This window comes from Talpa europaea (assembly GCF_964194135.1).
Source record: "Talpa europaea genome assembly, chromosome: 13".
Classification (NCBI taxonomy): Eukaryota; Metazoa; Chordata; class Mammalia; order Eulipotyphla; family Talpidae; genus Talpa; species Talpa europaea.
In genome coordinates this window covers 56,328,004-56,351,676 of record NC_140080.1, presented here as the reverse complement: position 1 = coordinate 56,351,676, position 23,673 = coordinate 56,328,004, and the positions used below count along the sequence as shown (strand labels likewise).

Below are 23,673 nucleotides of genomic sequence, written 5' to 3'. Positions count from 1 at the left end.
ACCCCATGTAGCTAGCTCCTACTGAGCTGTGTTGGCCATGGTTTACGGGAAGGCACAAATACACCAGATTGTGGCTAAATGGGACAGGCAGCGAGGATGGGCTGGGGAGAAAGCAGGCACCCAGAAATGTATACTGCGTGGGTCCTGAGAAACTGCCTGCATCCTGGTTAGAGACTTTCCTGATGATATTCCCAGTGGGCCCCATGGGATCAGGGCTGGGGAAGGAGGAAAAATGACCAGTTGATGGCAGCAACTTTGGTTTTCATTCTGTTGCCCTAAAGGCTGAAGTTGCAAACTCCGAATAAATATCTACTAAATGGGAACTTTCACTGTCCTTACTGCACTCTCGGAGTGCTTGAGAAATGTGCTGTGCTCTCTTCTCTTCAATGTTCTAGAGTTGGGGTGACAGTGAGGAAAATGGTCAGGATCAGACCGGCAGGCTCTGTGCTATTAGTAGGTCGGGGTTTGGGGACACAGGCCATGCAAGGCTTGCTCTGGTCTCTGCTTCATGTGGAGACACCCTCGTCTTCTGGCCACTCGGGATTTCCCACAGGGAAGCCTCACCTGGGGCTCCCACTTCTCCTTTGTACCTGTTAACCCCCAGGGGCTCTCCTTGGAGAAGTTTCTGACCACTTATTTAATCTCAATTATTAAGAGTTGATAACTGCCTGGGCTGTTTTTTCCTCCAAGCAACAAACAGGCTCTGATTCTGAACAAAAACAGGCCCATTAAAGGGAACAAAGTGGGTGTCAAATGACAGGTGGATGGAGCTAATTACTGCCAAAGGCTCGTCAGTCACAGTTCTGCCCTCTAATCATTCCTTGCCCATTGTAGCTGAAATTGTAGGGGTCTCCAGCAGAGAAAATGGGAAGGCAAAGTAGGTGATAACACATTTTACTTAAAATGCTCAAGTTGCCACACTTTGCAGCTTGCAGACTATATGTGTAAGCAGGCACAGCAGAGAAAAGCAATGCATCGAAAAGGAACCTATGCTCTCCCAATCAACTCACTAGTCTGAAAATCAAACCTTTAAGATAGTGTATTCTTTTCCTTACAAGTCATCCTTCCAGCGTGTTCAGATGGACAGGACTGGGATGGATGCTGAGAGGAGTAGGGAGGAGACGGGGAGGGATCTATATGCAAAAGATCCAACTTCGGCAGTTAAAGCTGTTACTAAAGTTTTATTGATTCTTATCAAGCAATGTAAAAATCAGACAATTGCGGTTGTGAGGTCTATATATACAAGCAGAACCTGAACCACCTCAAGTACAATCTGGGTTGTTTTGCATCAAGCCCGTTTGACCAGTTCTCCTTCTCCTTGCTTCCCGCCACCACTTCACAGCTTTACTAAGACTTTGCACAGCTGCAACTGACCAAACTCCTGCTTTTCCAGACATTTAATAGGTCCCAAACCTAGAAAACTGGTATTAACCAGGCAAGTGAAAAGAGTAGAAGTAGGGAATGATAAGAGTGAGAACAGGATAAATAAATGCAAGATGGATGTTGTCAGAAGCCTGTGGACACATAACTCAGATAAACAAGGATCTTGCAGTAATTGGAAAGATTGCTCAAGTTGAGGGAGACTTTAGTTGAGAAGGAAAGATGAGTAAATTTTGCAGTAGCTTGTTAGTAGTTAGAAATATGAGTATGTGCAAATTGCCTTTGGGAACAAAAGCAAGGCTTAGGCAGTGGGATGGAAGTATGCTCATTGGAGGGAGAAGTAATGAGAAGCTGATTGATGAAGGATACTTTTGCTCACACTTCTATTCTCAAAATTCAGCTTGTTTGAAGTTATCCACTGACCATAACCTTTGGTATATCAAAAAAGCTTGGTTCATCCTCTGAAATGAAGGAGTGTGGCTCGGGTGCAAAACAAAAACCCATTACTTGTGAAAGAGCAGGCAGGGAGTCCTGCAGGGCTGCAGATGTCCAGCAGTCATCCACATTTACAGATGTGTGGATGCCCACATTCACGCACCACATGCTCAAAGGACACATCTGGGAAGAAGAATCAACTGATAGTTCTATTTCAATAGGGCTGCAGCTATTTGTATGTATCTCATCTTCAGCCTATGTGGAGAGAAAACTAACATATGGGAAATCCAAAAATAAAAGATTTTGAGGATGACTTATCACTCTGAGCGATATAGGAAAATATAGGAAAGCAAGTAAGGACACTATCAAGATTCTGTCTTATTGCGAAATGTCCAAATGCTTTTAGAGGTGTGATGTTAACTTCAGAAATAGCTTCTTAAGAAAGAACTTTATCTGATGACTATGTTTCTTAATGCCTTTTTCTTAAAAAACAAAACAAAACAAAAAAAACCCATGAATTTGATTCAGAACCAATTGGAGGGGTGAGAAGTGTGGGTGTCATGTTCAGTAATATAATCCTATGAAGTCTTCCTTTGGAAGCAAAACAAAACCATGCTTGATTTTCTTTCTTTTCTTTTTTTTTTTTTTTTTAAGGGCTTCCCTGTTATGCAATTGAAACCAAGAAGAGTTATATTTGGAAAGGATCATTATATGCTATACATCAGTTTCAATAGTCAATTGTTTTCAAATAGAGCCAGAGGTTGTAAATGTGTGGATGGAAGTATAACTCCTGAAGGAAAACTCTGAATTAACCCATGCGCTTATTAAGGTTAATAGAATACCCCAAACGACAGGGCAGGGATTGTTCATTATTCCCTGGTTGAAATCTTCCTGTGACACACATTCAGCTCAAATGTCATAAATCTGTAAACAGACTTAAATATGATATATGTGGGTTTTAAAATTCAGCAGACAACACAACAGAAATATTTTCTCTTTTGTACTTTAGATAAAGGCTTCAACAAAGCTTCTGAAATAACATATCCTATAAGATGTGGGCTGGGAAATGCCAAACTACTGTAGTTTTGTCCAATGTACTATGACCATGCGAAGGAAACTCAGCTGCTTCTTTCGGGGTTCTCATTCATACCATCTTTCCTCAAAAGTGAGTTCCAGGGGCCTCCCTGGTGGCGCAAGGGGTTAAACACCACACTATGAAGCAACCCGCAGCTTCTGCAGCACGAGTTCAATCCCTGGCCAGCCAGGGAGCAACCCACAGGGCAAGGGAGACCTCTCCCGACTTGCCCGCTGCTCCCCTCAGCAGTCAGTCTGCCTGTTCTGTTCCCCGCTCTGTCTCTGGTGAATCCTCTCACCCTTGTAACCCAGCTCTTGTGTGCATAAATAAATAAATCTTGAAAAAAAAAAAAAGTGAGTCCCAGAAGATAATGTGAGCAAAAGAGCAAATTGGTTAATGTGACTATATGGATCTTTCCCAAGGTTTTCCCTAGAGCCATTGAAATGGGTAGGAGACAGCCACATGCCTTTGAGTTCTCTTTGGAAAAGAATATGGAAAAGGGGGTGGGGGTGGGAAAAGTCAGGAAAGAGAATGGCAGATGCTGAGATGAATGTCACCAACTCACCGTGAAACATCATCCCTGTCATGGCACAGTGCTGGTCACGCTTTCAGGTCTCTGATAAAGAAAGCACCACTTTTGTTTCCTCACTGTGGTGCTTCTCATGAAGCAAGATTTCTTACTATTTTCTTAGTGTACATTTGCCAACGTCACTTTTTCTCTTATTGAATAACCATGACGGATATTTTCCACGGCTCCCAACCACTCCATTCAGCGCTTGCCTTTTTTACTTTGAAGAGTTCATGCCTATCTAAAAACACAGGTGGCCTACACTATTGTGTTAGATTGTGGCAGAAACCTTTTCTCTCACTATAATTGCTCAGGGAGCTTTTCTGGCTGGGACACAGGTAAAAGCTGAGAGCACGCCTCTCAGAGTTGGGCTTTGTCATAGAGTAAGAATTACAAAGGCATGGATTTAGTGTTTTTAAAGATACCATAAGCTGGCTTTATGTAGCTTTATTCCTTTGTCCTATATTCCTTCTCCTCCCAAGGCACCTGCAACTGTCATTTGCAAATCAACTGCCTCTGATAGCTGAAGGGAAAAAAGAAAAACTACAAAAGCTACAAAAATCTCACCTGCTACCTCTAGGAGAAGCAGGGAAGACAAAGAGAAGGACCTTTTAAAAAATTAAAAAACTTTAAAATTTATTGCTAGCATGAGATATTATTTGCTTAGATAAAATAACAACAAATGCCAAGCACACTTCTAGAGATCATCTTCAATTACCCTGTCTAACCACTTACACCAAGCTAGTTCATTTATTCAAGAAAATGCAAAGGAAAAATGAAATTTGTGGAATATGCTGATGTGTGATGTATTGCTTCCAAACAGGACCCTAATCATGAAGTGTTAACTATTTTTTTTTTTTTTTGTAAAATAAGGTCTATTATAAAAAGGAAACATGCTCACTGCAGAAAATCTGGAAAATAAAGTATACAGAGAAACCTTTCCAAACCATTTTTTTTTCTGGGTACAGTTTCTTGACATAGTTCTGAATTATGTGTGCATATTTGTGTGTGCATATACATATACACAAACACAATTTTGGACAGTACTTCAATGTACTGTAGTTTTCTAGTTTACTATCAGAAGTTCTCCTCCACACCCCCATGTTATGTCAACTTTTTCTAAACATAATCTTTATAACTGGATTAATAGCCCATTAAAGTGGGGCCTCCCTGGTGGTGCAAGGGGTTAAGTCTCGACACTATTAAACTATCCATAGCTACTGCAGCACCAGTTCGATCACTGGCCAGGGAGCTGACCCACATGGCGCAGCAGACCTCTCCTGACTTGCCTGCTCCCCTTAGCAGTGCATTTCAGTCGATCTGCCTGTTCTGCTCTCCACTCTGGTGAATCCTCTCACCCCCACACCTCTGACCTGTACCCCAGTTCTTGTATGCATAAATAATCTTTAAAAAAATAGCCCATTAAAGTGGATCTCCCATAATTTTTTTTTTTTAATTCCACTGTAAAGATTTATTTATTTATTTATTTATTTATACAAGCACTGGGTACAGTCAGAAGCGCGGGAGGGTGAGAGAATTCACCAGAGCCAGAGCGGGGAGCAGAGCAGGCAGAAGGACCGAAGTACACTGCTGAGGGGAGCAGCGGGCGGCAGGAGAGGTCTGCGCGCCATGTGGGACCCTCCTCTGGTGGCCGGGGAGCAGCCGGGGATCGAACCGGCGCTGCCGAGGCTGTGGGCAGCTTCGCAACCCAGCGCTCAACCGCTGCACCACCGGGAAGGCCCGGATCTCCCATAATTTACCTAACCTTTTCCTTATTGGTAGACAAATACTCATCACTAACAAAGGTTGTTCAGATTTTTCACCACAATAAATAATGCTGTGCTGAACATCTTCATCAGTTTTTCTACTTCAGTGCATTTCTACAGAACAGACGCATAGAAGGGAATGAGAGGAAAAAATAATGAGCATTTTAAAAGGAAGTAGAGATTTCAAGAGATGACCTGGGTTGTATCTCTTAATTTGGATGGAGGCAAAGAGTGAGTTTTGCTGTTTTTTGGTTTCTAAAAGAGCTTTAAAATAGGAAGAGATCTTGATTTGCCAGTATTTTTTCTGGCTTTACATGAGGATAAATTTTAAGAGAAAGCTAGAAAAAAAGGAATAAATATTTATGTAAATTCTTTACAGGTATTCTCATATTTAATATTCACTCTAGACATGTGATCACCAGTCCATGAAGTGCTCTTTCAGATATTAACAGATGAAGAAGAGATTGATCAGGACTGAGGATACTCTTAGCACAACTTTCTTATTTACAGATAAAAGAGGAAAAAGTTCAGAATTTAACCTCCAGGGCTTTGGCTAAAAGTGGAGAGAAAGAATATGAAGTGGAATTACCAGCCTGAGGAAAAGATGGAAGCCTTCCTTTGCAGAAGTTGTTTACCAGTCTCTGATTCCTACTGCCACTCATTTCTAGAAGTTTTTGCCACAAATTATTGACACTGTTCCTCAAGATGGTGTGGGGGTGATACCATCCCACTCTTTAAAACAAAGTGGTTTATTTTCAGGTGCATGACAGAAAAGTGAAGAACTTGCTGCTTCTGTGGAGAGTTGGGTCATCCCAGAACCTTGCATTGAAGCAGAAATGTTCCCTAGGAAATCCTGCATTTTAACCTATCATCAACTAGCAAATATTTATGTGGCAAATCTTATGCAAGAGATCTACAGATTTGTGTTTAAATGGCTTAGTTGCCACACCATTACAAAAGTATAAATTATGTGGCATTAAGACTCTTTCACCCATTGTTTGGGTCACAGGTACTAATAGAGAACTTATTTAAGAGTAGCAAAGACTTGGGCCTCCCCTGGTGGTGCAGCATTTGAGCACTGGGCTGCGAAGCTGCCCGCAGCCTCTGCAGCGCTGGTTCGATCCCTGGCCACCGGCGAGGGTCCCACATGGCGCGACAGACCTCTCTTGCCACGCCCGTTGCTCCCCTCAGCAGTGTATTTCGTCAGTCTACCTGTTCTGTTCCCCGCTCAGGCTCTGGTGTATTCTCTCACCCTCCCGCGATTCTGACTGTACCCAGTGCTTGTATAAATAAATAAATAAATCTTAAAAAAAAAAGAGTAGCAAAAACTTTAAGTCTGCTATCGTCTTGATTTAAACAATTTAGAGAGCGTAAAGGGTTGGAGTGTAAGTTTCTCTTTCTCTTTTTTTCCTGATGGACAGCTATTCATGTTTTAGGTAACTAATTTTTAAGTGAAAATAAAGACACTTTAATTAATGTCAGTTTCACCTGGATTTACATCAACATTCTTTTTATTAATGGGGCACAGAAAATGTGCTGTCAATAAAACTGAAAAGAGACTGATGTAGCTGTCACTTGAATTTAAGATGAGGCAATTCTATAAGCTACATAAGTAGAATATGTCTGATATTAGTATTACTTTTTTAAAGATTTATTTTTTCATGCATTCAAGAGCCGGGGTACAGGCCAGAGATATGGAGGATGAGAGGATTCACCAGAGACAAAGTGGGGAACGGAACAGGCAGATTGACTGAAATACACTGCTGAGGGAAGCAGTGGGTGGGACAGGAGAGGTCTGAACCATGTGGGTTGCTCCCCTGCTGGGGATGGAACTCGTGCTGCAGTGGCTGCGGATAGCTTCATAGGTTGCGTCTTAACCCCTTGCGCCCCCAGGGAGACCCTGCTATTAGTATTATTATTATTTTTTAAAAATTTATTTATTTATATACAAGCACTGGGTATAGTGAGAAGCGCGGGATGGTGAGAGAACTCACCAAAGCCAGAGGTGGGAACAGGTAGACTGACGAAATACACTGCTGAAGGGAGCAGCGGGCATGGCAGGAGAGGTCTGTCGTGCCATGTGGGACCCTCGCTGGCGGCAGGGGATTGAACCAGTGCTGCAGAGGATGCAGGCAGCTTTGCAGCCCAGCGCTGAACTGCTGCGCCACCAGGGGAGGCCCAGTATTATTTTTAAATACATGTTGTACTCTATTAAAATTCAACTATGCTACTAATGTCATCCTAGATTTGGAGGGCAATGGATACTACTGTCTTTGATAATTGTCTAATCTTTTTCTACATCAAGATTGTTGAGATTTTGGAATTGATGTTTATAGCAGCACTGTTTACAATAGCTAAGCTTTGGAAACAACCCAAATGCCCAAAAATAGATGACTGGATCAAGAAGATGTGGTACATATATACCATGGAATATTACTCAGCATTCAAAAAAGATAAACACATGCAATTTGCTGCAACATGGATGGCGCTGGAAGGGATCATGCTCAGCGAAATAAGCCAAAAAGAAAAAGAAAAATACCGGATGGTCTCACTCATAGCAGGAATCTAGAAAACTTAAATAAGGGACCAGGAAAATGAATAACTATAAGAAACTGAAAATCAAAATCAACAAAAAACTATGAACCAGAGACACTTTTAGGGGGGCGGGGGCGGGAGGGGAGGGATTGGGGTCAGAATGGGGGGCTGCAATTGTATGGGGAATATAACAATAAAATTTATAAAAAAAAAAAAAAAAAAAAAAGATTGTTGAGATTTTGGATATTTTTAGAGGATCTAATTTAGCCCATACATTACAGAATGGTGAGAAATAATACTTGGACAGGATAATGAGTTAAGATAATGACCTCTGACACTGCACAAAGGAAGTAGGAAGTAATTGTAACTTTGGGTGGTTTCTCATTTGTGAAAGTTGCGTTTGTGTAGAAAGAACTGTTTCTGTGTTTGACAGACAGAAGATGTCATAAAATCGAGACTAAACATGGACAGCTACACATGTCCTCTAAAGAAGCCACTCTTCTTAAACCTCAATTGGGGGAGTTGTAGCTACTGTGTTACAAAAGTTCCAGAAGTACAAGAGAGGGAGGGTAGAGAAGAAAATGCAAACATAGCAATAATAGCTGCAAATTCTCCAAATTTGGCAAGTTGGCAAAAAAAAAAATGGGTAAATAAAGATAGGCTTTTCTTGTTTGAAATTTTCTAAAGTACAATACTGTGTGATGTAGCTCTAAACGTATGTGGAGTAAATATTAAAGGTACCTATAAATGGGAACAGGAAAAGGCCTTAGAGAAGTAAAATTTCTATACTTGATCAAATCTATATATTACTTTAGGTAATATGGTCATTTTCATCTAAACAATAATTCTCCCAATCCATGAGCATGGACTGTCATCCTATTTCTTTGTGTTTTCTTCAATTTCTTTCACAGTGTCTTATAGCTTTCAGTGTATAGGTCATTCACTTCCTTGGCTAAATATATTCCTAGGTATTTTATTCTTTTCATAGTTATATATAGTAATTGGTATTGTTTCCTTCATTTCTCTTTCTGCCAATTTTTTTATCTACAGTTCTATATCTTGACTGGTAGATGACTGCAGGAATCTATAGGTGTGATAAAAGATGAACTGTCCATAAGTTCATTTCTGGGTTTTTGATGCTGTGTTACTGCTATCTAAGGTATACCCATTGAAGGAGGAAACTGTGTGAAGGGTAAAAGAGACCTCTATGTACCATCTATGTAAATTCTTGTAAATCTAGAATTATTTCCAACTAAAAAGTTAAAAACAGAGGGCTATGGCAAGAAAGAAGTTCCTTGGAAAAAATAAAAGCAAGCACTTAATGTCTTGATATAATTCTCTGACCATAATCAACCTTTTTAAAGAGAGAAAGTTCTTTTGAAAGGAAAGCAGTGGATGACATGGACTCATTAATTCTTCTTAGATTTTAAAATTTAATTGTGGGGGAAACTATCTAATAGAATAAGATAATCAAATGAAAAAGAAATCCAAGGTTGGCTTTTAAGAGGAACAGGATGACAATTCTACCCAGAAATTGAGGATGATCTTCTTTCTTGATCGGTTGTCAGGGACACAACTCCGTTGTCAGGGACACAACTCTAAAGTAAGAAATTGTTTAAATAAAGATAATTTTAATAATATTATGAATACCCTTGTAACCACACAACCACAAAATATCTTAGGGATAAAAACTAATTGCTTAGTTATCATATTTTGAGATAATTTATACTTTCTTTTTTGTAATAAATTATAAGATTAAATTAGCATTCTTAATAATACAGGTATTTTCCCCCATCTTTATTTAAACCTTTCTACCAATTATCTTGTATGTTGGTAGAATTTGCCTGTCAGTAAGACACCAGCAAATGGCAAAGAAAGGTTTTAGATTGTTAATAGTTATGTACATGGTCATTGATTAATTATTACAATAAATATAAGATTTTATTATCTTCCAATATAGTAAAACCTTGGTACTAGTCAGTTCTGTCTTCTCTGTTTGTAAATATTCTCAGCAGCAGCTGACAGGAGTAATAGACTGAACATTTCCCACCTGGAGCTAAATAATCCTGTACCAAAGTGTCAGTATACGACTGTCCAACTGTCAACATTAATCCTAAGTATGGTTTTCAATTGTTAGTACTTTGCTATGACTTCTAAAAACAGTGCTTTCATTATAAGAGAGTGTCCATGGTGCTATCACAGAGATAAAAAGTTAATTTTTAGGTTCTATGTTGTCAAGCTATTACTTATCACTTTAGGGAATTTCACATATAATGAATATTCATATTAGGGGCTTCCCTGGTGGTGCAAAGGTTTAAGTCTCTGCACTATGAAGCTATCTGCAGCCACTGCAGCACCAGTTAGATCCCCTGCCAGGGAGCTAGACACATGGTGTAGCCGACCTCTCCTGTTTCGCCCGCTGCTCCCCTCCGCAGTGTGTTTCGATCAATCTGCCTGTTCTGTTTCCCACTCTGTCTCTGGTGAATCCTCTCATCCCCAAGATCTCTGACCTACACCCCAGTTCTTGTATGCATAAATAAATAAAACTAAAAAAAATTTCAAATAAATAAAACTAAAAATAATTCAAAAACTAAAAAAACTAAAAAAATTATTCACATTAAAGGAGTCTAGTTTTCTAATTGGTGTTTTTTGATTGATGTTAGTAACTGGATTGTGAATGCTCATATATTAGTTTTGCAACTCAATTAAGAGCTCAGCCACATCAGTCACAGCCTAGTCCAAGACAGAGGCCCCTGATCATTTCATCAGCCACAAAACACAATTTACCACCTGCTTAGTTTACACATGAGTTGACAAAATTCTTTTTCCATTCAATACACTACTATAACTAGATCAAGGGATTAGATATTTGATCTTTTATATCCATCATAATGTCAAAATGACAAAGTGTAATATGAAATTTTAAATCCAGTGAGTATTTTTTATGGGCTTTTCTCTTCATTTTAATTTCTCTCTATTTTACATTAAAAAAAGATTTATTTATTTATTTATTTATTTATGCATACAAGAGCTGGGGTGCAGGCTGGAGGAGAAAGAGGGTGAGAGGATTCATCAGAGACAGAGTGGGGAGCAGAACAGAGATAATGAAATATCAGTATTTCAGTGTAACTGAAATACATTGCTGAGGGGAGCAGCAGGCTAGTCAGGAGAGGTCTGCTGTGCCATGCAGGTCAGCCCCCTGGCAGGGATGGAACTTGTGCTGTAGTAGCTGTGATTATCTCATAGTGCTGACACTTAACCCTTTGTGCCACCAGAGAGGCCTTTTAATTTCACTTTAAACGTGTATTCCACAATGAGACAAACCAACATGAAAAATCATGTTAATAATATGAATAAGAGTTTCTTCTTTTTTTTTTTTTAAGATTTATTTTTATTTATTTATTTATTTAATTTATTTATACAAGCACTGGGTACAGTCAGAAGCGCGGGAGGGTGAGAGAATTCACCAGAGCCAGAGCGGAGAGCAGAGCAGGCAGAAGGACCGAAGCACACTGCTGAGGGGAGCAGCGGGCGGCAGGAGAGGTCTGCACGCCATGTGGGACTCTCCTTCGGTGGCCGGGGAGCAGCCGGGGTTCGAACCGGCTCTGCAGAGGCTGCGGGCAGCTTCGCAACCCAGAGCTCAACCACTGCGCCACCGGGGCGGCCCGAATAAGAGTTTCTTTAAAGAGGATTTTTCAGAAGTTCTTATGGAAAATACAGGTCTCAAACATGGCAGGAACTAAATGAAAATTTGTGGGAAAAAGGAATGAAAGAAAGCTTGTAGCTTTCTCATGCTACTGACAGATTTATGTTAAATTATCTCTGGGTTAACCATACTGTTCATTTATAGATGTAAAGAGAACTTAAGAGCCTGCTGTCTACTTACTAGTTATGGGAACTTGGTCAAGTTGTGCAAACTCTCTAAGTCATAATTTTGTGTATGATGAAAATCATAATGTCATGTTATGTATATGTTATATTTATTAGAATTACATGTTATGTATATGTTATATTTATTAGAATTACATAATCTATGTAGCTGATTCATAATGCTTGTCAGATACTAGGTGCTCAAAGTTAGCTCTTATCATTATTAATAAATTGATTGAGGGATTTAAAATCAGTGCTGGGTTGAGACATTTTAATTAGTAATTTATAAATGTGATAGAGGGAATAGCTAGTATTGTGGTGGTAAACATATTGCAACATATAGATATGTCAAATCAAGACATTTTAATGTTAAACTTAATGTTGTGCCAAAACTTACTCTTCATAAAAATTATATTAAATCACAATTTAAAAAGTATTTTTATGTTTCCTTTTCCTTTTTCCCTGCAATAGTGATTGCTGCTATGTGTATTACAAAGATAAATCATTACCTTCATGCTATTCTGCTCAATATCTTATGTGTTCAGGTTTTTTCTTGGCTTCATCTGGGGCTGGGGTAGGGAGCAGGGTGTGTGGGACTGGTGTAGGGTGCACAAAGGTGTTCTCGATGTGACCTCCTGGATGTACTGGCTGACCAGGAGTGAAGACCCAAATGTGTGGGAGAACTCTTAGAATGTTAGCCCCACCTGAGTTGATCAAAAGGTCGTGCTGTACTGAACAAGACCTAAGTGTGTGAGAGCTGACAGTAATGAGAGAGCGTGCAAAGTAGGATTATGGAAGAACATGTCTCAATTTAGGGGAAAATGTGATGTCTGTTAGAAAAATCAAACTGTAAATATTGTTGTCACCGCAGCACTAGGACCTCAACCAAGCGGACAAACTATTGTTCTTTGTTTGCAGGATGCCGCTGTCTTTGGCCCACAGGGACACTTATTCTGCCTGGGACTCTTCCTGCTCTACCTGGAAGCTCTTGAAGGACAGGAAAGCAACTGAACTCCAACTTTTAAGAACTTCCACTTAGGAGAAAATAATACAGCACACAGGCCAAATTCAATTGCCATAGTGTGGTGAATGAACCTATTTACATTTTATAAAAATTACATTATAGATTCATAAAGTTTCTTTGGAAAGCTTGTATTTTCAAAGTGAAAAATTTTCTAAAAGGGCCAGAGAATCATATATCATGCGAGTTTGCCTATTTCTGCCAAAGAGTGACATTTTAATTCAAATAATAGGTTGCCTAAAATCATAAAAACCAATAAATACTTATTTAATGAATCTCCCTCTCAGCATAGGAAGAAACAGAAAATTCATCCTTAAACATATACAATTGCATTGGTACAGTCCATAAGAGGCAGGTTTAATCCGATCTCTGAAGTAGAGGTTTGGGCCTATCTCTAGCACTAAGTTCTGTATTTATTGAAAATATCAGATGACTCGCAGCCTCTGCAGCCGGTTGGATCCCCGGCTGCTCCCCGGCCACAGGAGGAGGGTCCCACATGGCACGCAGACCTCTGCTGCTGCCCGCTGCTCCCCTCAGCAGTGTGCTTCGGTCCTTCTGCCTGCCCTGCTCCCCGCTCTGGCTCTGGTGAATTCTCTCACCCTCCCGCGCTTCTGACAGTACCCAGTGCTTGTGTAAATAAATAAATAAAAATAAATAAATCTTTAAAAAAAAAAGAAAATATCAGATGACTGAAGTAGGGTGCTTGTCTTCCCACAGTCATGAGGGTAATTGCCTAGTTTTTCATATTACTTTCATACAATAATTCTAATGTTAACCTAGTAGTCCTGGATGCAGTTGTTTATAGAAAGACATTCAATCTTTCTATAGATTGAGATTTGTGGGAGTTTGAAGCAGATGATAGGCTGAGAGAATATAAAATTCTATCATACATAAGCCAAGAATTCAATAAATCAAGGAAGCATAACTATTAAATCACTTTCTTATGCAGTTTTAAATTTGCCCTGATTTGCTGAGCTGGGTCTGTCAATTCTCCCTCACACCGCAAAGATGTCCGTACAGCCACTCAGAGGGAGACCATCTTCACGACCCTCTCACGAGGCATCAGACACTCCTGTGGACTTCTGTCTGTGATTTCAGTTCGCCAAGTGAAGAATGAACAAGGCTGGAAAAGGAAGCCTTTATAGTAGTTTTGATGATATTTGAACAATTAAAATGCACTGAGAGAAAGATTCAGAATAAAGACTGTCATGAGGAAAAGTCATAGCTAATAACTGCAACTGGCAAAAATGAACTTTTTTCAGACAAGAGGGAGTTTAGGGAAAATGGAATATTTTGTGAGTATTCAAGAATAATGAGCAAAGAAAGAGAAAACAAAAGGAGAAAGTTACATCATGTTTTACTAAACACGAATGTAAATCTGATCCATGGACTTTGCTCTAATTTTAACCATTCCCTTATGTAATGTCCTAATTTCTTCAGATGAATGCATTCTTTAAAAAAACTAGTAGGTCCTTCTTTTCAGAAAGTATATTTTCTGTGTTTTCTATGGAAATTGTATTTCACTTGATTTAAGAAGGAAACCAGTAGAAGAAAGTTAATATGATAGTATTGAGATCATGTGAGAAAAGGAAAGTGTGTGTGCGTGTGTGTGTGTGTGTTAGTGTGAGAGAGAGAAAGAGAGAGAGAGAAAGAGGGAGAGAGAGTAGGAGGAGAGTGAGAGGGGAGGACGACACAGGAGTGATGGAATAGAAATTTATCACAAATCACTGGCTTTTTTTTTTTTTTAAAGAACAAATTGATGGCATGGAGAAACTGTGAAAGGTGATATTAGAATTCTTGAAGTTTCACTCTTAAATATCTAATGGACTTACTTAAAATCCACTAGAAAGATTTAGTTCTTAAATTGTTTATTTTTTCAAAACTGTGATGATATATCCCAATGTTTAGTTTGATGATTAAGGTTGAAGTTACAAGTTACGCAAAAATCTGCTATTTTATGTTTCACCACTCCTGGGTAAGACACACGCCTGCCCCTGAACCCCTAGCTGCAGTCAAGCCAGGAGCACCCCGTCCCCCCCCCCCCCCCCCCCCCCCCCCCGCATAGAACTGCAGGTGGGTGTGGCTCAGTACTTAGGATGAAAACAGCTCAAGAAGGGGCAGTGCAATCACTTAGGTTGTATTTTTGTTCCCTTCACCCTGTTTGGGGTGTCCCCTCACATAGGGCCTTTGAACAAAGCCCCTGTGATTCCACTGACATTTTAGATGGAGCAACACAGGACCTCCTCCAGGACCCTATTCACCACCTTCTCTAGCAGGCATGTAAATTTAGAAAATATTACAAACACTACAAATAACTTTGTAATGTAAGTAAGTCTCACGCAACAGTTGGGGTGTACTTACATTACAAAATTATTTGCTATTTCTCTGAAATTTGGTTTTTTTTTTAAGATTTATTTATTTATGCATACAAGAGCTGGGGTATAGGCCAGAGGGGTGTGTGTGTGTGGGGGGGTGGGGGTGGGGGGGTGAGAGGATTCACCAGAGACAGAGTGGGGAAAAGAACAGGCAGAAGGACTGAAATACACTGCTGAGGGGAGCAGTGGGGGGAGTCAGGAGAGGTTTTCTGCACCATGTGGGTTGCTCCTTGGCTGGCCAGGAATCAAACTCTTGCTGCAGAGGCTGTGGATTGCTTCATAGGTTTCATCTTAACCCTTGCACCACCAGGGAGGTCCTATTTCTCTGAAATTTGAATGGAACTGTAACCTGGATTTTATCTGGCAACCCTATTGTTTGAACTCTGGGAGCCTCCGGATACCTGTGAAGGATCTTAGGCAGGTCAGGAATCAGGTATTTGAGGTGAAGAACATGGTACAGGAATGGGTGCAAGAAGTGTAAGTAAATTGTCTCTTAAATGACAAAAATACAGTCTTCTGAGAGGGGAACAGACAAAAGTCATTCTGGAATCTCCTGCCACTTTACCCGCAACACTCCTCCCCAAGAGGGATGAAGGCAGCCAGCGCCTCCTTTCCTTCCCTATAGTCTGGGCAAGGAGACATGTTTTGTGTATGTACGGGGACATTTCAGTTGGCAGGCGATGAGATTATCATGAGGAATGGGCCAGACACCGGGAAAGGGTTGTGTGGGGCTTGGGGGTGGGGAAAATGGGAAACACCAAATGACACAGAAATATGCTGTAGGCGCAGGGCAGGCCTTCAAATTACACTTATTGCACGACTTCAACACGCACATATATGAATTTTTTAAGAAAGTATTTGTTCATTTCATTATTTAACCTTACTTAATTTATTAACCTTATCTGAGGCTATTCTTGCAGAAGTTCCTCTTGAACAAGCATGTGCATTCACCATCTTGGGTTGTGGAGAGGCGGACACGGTCAAAGTTGCTGGGCTCCTCGTGGAATTGCTTAGCCGGTGCATCGTATAGAGGCACCTATTTCCCTAATCCTGAGGTGCTAGTTTGCATTTGGTCAAGAATGAACTCCATTGTCGAACCTCTAAAATTTGATTTTTAAATTTGTAAACCAACTTCATATTTCTAGTTAGTAGAATGTTAACTCAGATTTGAGGACTTATTAATTGTCAAGCTTGCAAAAGTTCTGACTGAATGAAAATTACTGGCACTGGATGCACTGCGAGCTAAAATTGAATAATAGAATATTTTGGCACAGTCTTTTCCTTCTAATTTATTCATCATTATTTATCTTGACTCTAGATTAGATGATCTCCTTGTAGAACTACTCTGTATTACAGTTGTGCTGAATTCAATCAAAAAGTTAAGCCTAGTTAATATGGAGGAAATTTTCTTGTTGGATCTAAATGTTAAAAATGTTTTTAAAAAAACCCCAGAACACACATTGTAGCACATAACCCATGGCTGTATTCCTATGCTGGTCCCAGTGTCATGGAAACCAGTTAAGCTCTTCTGTGCCTCTGTGCCTAAAATCTACTGATAAAAATGCAATTTAATGATATAAATCTAAATTCAGAGTCGAGGGAAAAGTAGGTGCTATACAGAGGATAGTCAGAAGGTTTTAAAATAATGAAAGGAGTCTGCCTTCTGTTATAATGAAAGAAAACTCATAAAAAAGTTCAATCAATAGTACTAGATCATATATTTCTTCTTGTTTTCTCACTCAGTGATATTTCATGTCTTTTGGAAGAGTCATTTTGGGGATATCTGAGAATAAAAAAAACCCCAACGTTGTGATGGTCAACAGTCAGGGTGTCTAATTCATTTGAGGGGGGTGCGGTCACACGCCTACAAGCCACATCCTGACTGTGGAGCATACAAGTTGGCTGGCATGAGTTTGCTGGCTCCTTGGATGCTGTGTAGGGATCTTGGGGAGACTGCCCCATGCAATGTCGCTCCTGGCCCAGTAGTCCCAGTTTCCTCTGCTGACACCAGGGGTGAAGATGGAGAGAGAAGGGAGAGGGTGAATGTGGCTAGAGACGGGTGTAGAGACAGGAAGCGAAATGGGGCCATTGCTTTGCAGGGCAGGAGTGCATTTTGTTACTGGAGAGTGCGTGATCCCAGCAAGGCCACAGAGCATTGTCTTTTGCAGTAATCGCACCATAGCCTGGGCGCCAAGTCCAGGCTGGCGGTTGTGCTCGTCTCGGGGACCCCGCCCGCACTCACCCGTGCTGCTCTGAATGGTCCTCACGGTGGTGGTGGTGCGCGGAGGCGAGGAGGACCTCAGGGACACGCACTCGTCGTCCTGGGAGCAGCCTTTCTCGATGGCGCGCACGTAGCTGTGGCTCCGCATGCGGAAGCAGCCGGGCATGGGCAGGTCCAGGGCTTCCACCGCCTGCGACTCCAGCTCGCTGAACACCGACTCGCACACCGACTCGAACTGCCCGTTCACTTCCATCTCGCTCACCTGCGGGCAGAGACAGGGCGCCTTAACGCTGTGAGCTTCTCCCTTGAGCGTCTCCAAACCTCAAATACCCAGAAGGTCCCATCTGGTTACACGAAACTTCAATGCATTTTATTTTCTCCGTGTTGCAGGCTGCAATTGAATGGCGTGTAAGCTGTAATACCAAATGGTCTATTAAATTATAAAGAAAAAGAGTCTTGTTTTTAGAAAGTAAGGGAGCGGAGAGCTGGGAAGTCATATCCCCTGCACACCGAGGTGCTAATTCTCCATATTTATAAGCAGAAGCCTCGGGGACAATTTTATGGGTCCATGGTCACGGTTCGTGTATTTTAATGGAAACGTTACTAGCACAAATATTTCAGAAGCTATTTTTTTTTTAATTGTGCCGTGGAAAGTGACTAGTTTGTTAAATAATTTCAGTGTCCGCTGAAACTTAATTTAGTGCAAAGCATGGAAATATGCCCGATATTTTCTGACAAGATACCCACGTTCTACATAAAAATAGACCAAACCCAGATATGTCAAAATCTTGAAAACTAATATAAAAAGTTTTAAACAATCTTCAAACTTTCCAAAGAAGGTTTCCCTCCTATTTATGAAAAGCTGTTATAGGCCACAAATTGTTTATAACACATTTTTAAAATCTTTCAAATGAAGCCTTATTTTTGAGGAATCAGTTTTTATTAACTTGTCTTCTTCTATCTATAACTGACAATGAATGTGAGTACCACCTAAAAAAATAAGCCAGACCAGGTGTTCCCTTTACAGCTGACTTGATAGATATGTGGGAGCATTCTTTTGTTTTTACTTTTAAAGATTTATTTTTATTTATTTATGCATACAAGAACTGGGGTGTAGGCCAGCGGTAGTGGCTGGTGGTGGCTGGTGGTGGTGGTGGTGGTGGTGGTGGTGGTGGTGAGAAGATTCACCAGAGACAGAGGCAGATGTACTGAAATATACAGCTGAGGGGAACAGTGGGTGAGACGGGAGAGGTCTGCTGTGCCCTGTGGATTAGCTCCTTGGCCGGATATAGAACTCATGCCACAGTGTTGATGGCTGTTGATGGCTTCATAGTGCTGAGATTTTACCGCTGTGCCACTAGGGAGGCCCTATGGGAGCAAGAGGACACCCAAGATGATTCCAATTTTTGACTGCTCAGTAGGTGTTATCTTCAGATACACTCTCTTTAAAGTGCAGATAAAAGTGACCAATTACCTTAGGCATATCAGGTTAAAAAGAGATACGTATTTCTTTATAAAAATTTTTTACAGTTTAAAATAGTTTATTCAGGGCCTCCCCTGGTGGTGCTGCGGTTGAGCGCTGGGCTGCGAAGCTGCCCGCAGCCTCTGAAGCGCTGGTTTGATCCCCAGCCGCCGGCAAGGGTCCCGCATGGAGCGCAGACCTCTCCTGCCCTGCCCACTGCTCCCCTCAGCAGTGTATTTCGTCAGTCTGCCTGTTCTGTTCCCCATTCTGGCTCTGGTGAATTCTCTTACCTGCCCCCATGCTTCTGACTGTACCCAGTGCTTGTATAAATAAACAAATCTTTAAAAAAATAGTTTATTCACACCAATTATCTAAGTTGATATAAAATCCCCACGTTTCTGAGGTTCACAACTATGTACACATTAAAAAATTACAGGTAAAAATTTTATATCTTTATTTTGTAGGAAATACTTAGAAATGCATCTCTGGAGATAAAGGGACATGATATATGCACCTTATTATCAATAGGGAAAGAATGAGCAAAGGAGTCAAAGTTTTAATAAAGAATATGAACCTGGTTGTCAATGATGTGTAGTTCTTTGCATTTATGTGCAATGCTTTAGAAGTTTGAAATGATTTTCAAAGTAAAAAGTAAAACAAGCTATATGTGTATATATGTATATACATATATATATTTATGTACCACTTACTAGATTTTTCCCTTTTAATCAACATGCTAAACATCACAAATAGTAAAATCTCTATCCTTGACAGTATACCAACTATAAAACTTGGATAACTATCATTCCAGGGGGTATAATATACCTCCCCTATTTTCAATAAAAATTGAATCATAACATAAGTATAATCCAGAAACCCTTTTTTCCACTTAGTGTTCTACATTAAAAACAAAATAATAGGATTCTCCATCAACCTCCTTTAAACTTTTTTAAAATTATACACAGATATAGAAAGCCACACAAAATAAGTATGTAACTTAAATAATTATAATGAGGCAAATACTCATGTAATTTCTACCCCGATCAAGAATTCTAGGCACCCTAGAATTCCCTCCACGTGCCCTGTGCTAACCATAAGTTTAATCATCCCCTCAAGAGTAACTACTACTCTGTGTTATACTATAGGTGCCTCCCTACCTCCCTCCTTCCATTGGTTTACAGCACTGTATATGATTTAGAGGAGCAGGTTCACACCTCCTCAGATGTGCATCCCATACCCCACCCACTCCAGAGCACACACATTCCTTTACCTTTGGGCCCAATCCTCACTTTGTTCCAAGTGGTATCCCTGAAACTTATAGGTTAATCTCATCTATCTAAATTCACTTATAACATACAGGTCTTCCACCATCCATTTTTTTTTTTATTAGAACTTCTTTATTGAAGTATGTGGTTATTTGGCCTACAAAACTTTCCACACTCTGGAGCTGCTGATTTCATACTTCTGATGGGATTTAGTATCTTCTGACTTTTGTATTTCCTACAAATTGTATATGGGATTCAGAGGCTTGAGCTCAGTCCTCCGGCAAGTCTAGAGGCCAGTGTTATTCCATCAGGAGGTAGGTACTATTTCGCCATCTCTCTTTTTATGTTTAGGAGTCATTTTTTCTCAATGTCTAGATTCGTTAATACACTGGGGTTTGCAAAAATGGTGATAATGTGCTGCAGCCTCTGCAGCACGAGTTCGATGCCTGGCCAGGGGGCAACCGATATGGAGCAGCAGACCTCTCCTGACTCACCCACTGCTCCTCTCAGCAGTGTATTTCAGTCAGTCTACCTGTTGTTCTGTTCCCTACTCTGTCCCTAGTGGGTCCTCTCACTCGTCTATTCCCCAGTTCTTGTATGCATAAATGAATAAATCTTTTAAAAAATGAAAATATTTGTATTTCAATCACTTCAATTACTATTCTTAGTAGTTCACATTTATCCCTTCTTTGGCCAGTAGGACCTCCTAGGTTGGTTCCTGAGTCTTTTTGATATGAAATTATGTCAACAGACTTCATTGCCTGAGGGGGTGGGAGCAAGAAAATATTGTTTAAAAAAAATTAAAAAATGTGAAAAAAAAGTAAAACAACAACAACAACAAAAACAAACAACAAAAACGACTTCATTGCCATTGCTCTTGTGTTGGCCATTGTTCAATGAGCAGAACCAGAACTTTTCAGTGGGGAGAGTTATATCTAGAATATGCCTGAAACAAATTCAGACCATAGGGTTTAATGTAACCTCTTTTATATTACATATTTATATTATATATCTTTATTTCATACAAATAAAAATTCTGGTTCTTGGGTCTCCCTGGTGGCGCAAGGGGTTAGGCGCAGTACTATGAAGCTATTGCAGCCTCTGAGTTTGAGCCCCGGTCGGCCAGGGAGATACCCACCTGGCACAGCACACCTCTCCTGCCTCATCCACTGCTCTCCTCAGCAGTGTATTTCAGTCAGTTTGCCTGTTTAGTTCCCCACTCTGTCTCTGGTGAATCCTCTCACCCTCCACACCTCTGGCCTGTACCCCAGTTCTTATCTGCATAAATAAATGAATCTTTAAAAAAAATTCTGGTTCTCAACGATAGAGTAGATGACAAACTTGGGATATTCCGTAATTATTCATTTGCTTTATTTCACAATATAATCACAACAGCTTCAGAACAGCATACTAATACTACCACTGTCCATGTCATTCCTGAAAACAGTTAACTTTTTTTTTTATAACTGCTCTCTCTTCTTACTTAAACACAGTGACAATATTTACATTGTCAGAGCATATAACCTACATACTCTTTCCCCATTAACCCTCATTTAGATTTAGCTTTACAAATAACTATATATTTAAAGCTTGTTACTACCTTTTTCCATACAAAAGATTATTCCTTATCAAACATACACAAATTTAGGTCAAGCAGTTCTAGTTGGCTTTAAAACACAAAGAACAAGTCCCTGACTGATCCTTCCCATCCTAGAATCTCTCAGAGATAACTACTTTCAATTTTCTCAGATTAATCTTATGGTATTTGCAGCCATATTTCCAAACTCTTCTTATGTGAATCTTTTAATATATTAGTAAACTTCTAATAAACGTTTGGTTTCCCTCCTGTCCTTGGAGACTTCTGTCCTTCAATTGCAACCTCTGGTTACCAAACCCACTGTTAACTTGAGGTTTCCCTTCACCACTTTGTAGATGGCCCTTCATTATCTAGCCTGTGCTGGATGGAGGCCCTGTTTCTTCTTCCTTGTTTTGTTCTCCCCCCTTTGGTGGAATAAATCATCCAATGCTTTCCAGAGAAAAGAGGCCACCTTACATTGAAGGAAATGTCGGTATCTGACCTTCATTGTTAAGGGAGACTGTGCTTGTCTCTGTGATTCATCTTTTCAGGTTTCACTCCTTGTCTTTTAGCTTCTGTGTTTGCTAGAGATTGAGAAGTCACATGCCTTTCTCATTCCAGAGCCCTTTTATGTGGGCTAATTTCCCCATCTGCTTCTGGAAGGTTTTTGGGATCTTCTTGTTCCAAGTGAGCTTATATTTTGTGAGGATGTTTCCTATGTAGATCTTTTGCAATACATTGTACAAGGTCCTGGGTAGGCGCATTCTGCAAAATTGTGTCTTAATTATGGAACCATTTCTCGAATTATTTCATTAGTGATTTCCTTCTTATGGTTTTTTTTTTTTTTGGAATGCATACTACTAGTACTCAGGTGCTGGAATTATAAGCACAAGAAATACAAAGAAAAATACATAATGATTTCCAAAACAATACTGATAAAGAAAAAAATGGAAAACTCACACTTCCTAAACTCAAAACTTACTACAAAGATTCCATGATCAAAACAGTATGGCACCAACAGAAGGACAGATATACAGAGCAATGGGCAAGAACTGAGAGCTCAGAACTAGTGACACGATATCATTTTGGTTCTCTAAAACTCACCGTATAGTAGACTCCTCAGCAAAGAAATAATATTTGTGGCATTCATCCATTCTCAAAATAATTTCTTAAAACCTTTTACATATGAATGTCAGTTTTCCTGCATATGAAATCTTTAGTTCATGTTTTCTCCCTTGAATACAGTAATACTGCTCATTTATTTTGTGTGTAGATTATCATTGTTAAAGTCTAATAATTTAATTTTTGGTCTTTCTTTTTTTACCTCACTTGCTCTTTTTGTCTAGAAGTTAAAACTTTTTTTCTTCTTTTTAAAAATCTTTAAAGACCTACAATTTTGTTAGACTATCTTAGGGTTGTTGGTTTTGGTCAATTTATCAGGTACATGGTTTACTGTATCAATATGTAATTTTGAATCATTTTTAAATTTTAGTTACCTTTAATTATTATTTGTTCTAATATCTAGTTATTGAAATTAGATATTATAATTATTGACAATTTATTATTTGCTTTGATTTCCTTCTCCAAAGACTTCTTTTATCTATATGTTCAGTCTTAGTCTATCCAGGATGTCAATTTCTCTTAAATACTTTTAACTTGCTCATTTCTTTTTGATTTTAAAAAATGTCCCTCTTTCTTAGATTTTAATTTTCTTAGTGTATAAACTGTCTCATTATCTGTATGTGAGTTCATTCCCAACTGTTTCTTCTCAGTACTGTGTTCTGGAAACCAATTAGTGTAAATATGGGCTACTATTGATCCAACCTCTCTGACTTTATCAAGTTGTTCTGTCTGCATTTTATACAGACACTCAGGGATATTCAAACACTAAGCCACTATCATTGGAAGATTTGTATCATAATTTATTCAACCACTTCTATGTGGATGATGATTCAGGTGTACTTTTGGAGAACATGTACATTTATTTTTTCATACTGGTAATTCCATTATTAGAGAGTGCCAATAAACTCTGTTTATTGAGTTCCAATAAATTATATAATATAAATTGTATTAGAGAGTCCAATAAATGGAATATCTGTCTAAAAGACTTATTATTGATTTTGT

At 39.6% G+C, this 23,673-nt stretch overlaps 1 protein-coding gene across 19 annotated transcripts in view; it reads right to left on the bottom strand.

The window, feature by feature from the left end:
* Positions 1–23,673, bottom strand: part of DLGAP1 (DLG associated protein 1) — a gene marked incomplete at both ends in the record, with an annotated part of 338,395 nt that overhangs the window by 146,812 nt on the left and 167,910 nt on the right. For all 19 annotated transcript variants that reach the window (XM_084252591.1, XM_084252592.1, XM_084252580.1 and 16 more), the window contains one exon: positions 17,268–17,508. In XM_084252591.1, coding sequence (XP_084108717.1) covers positions 17,268–17,508 — 241 coding nt within the window. The remainder of the gene's footprint in view (positions 1–17,267; positions 17,509–23,673) is intronic.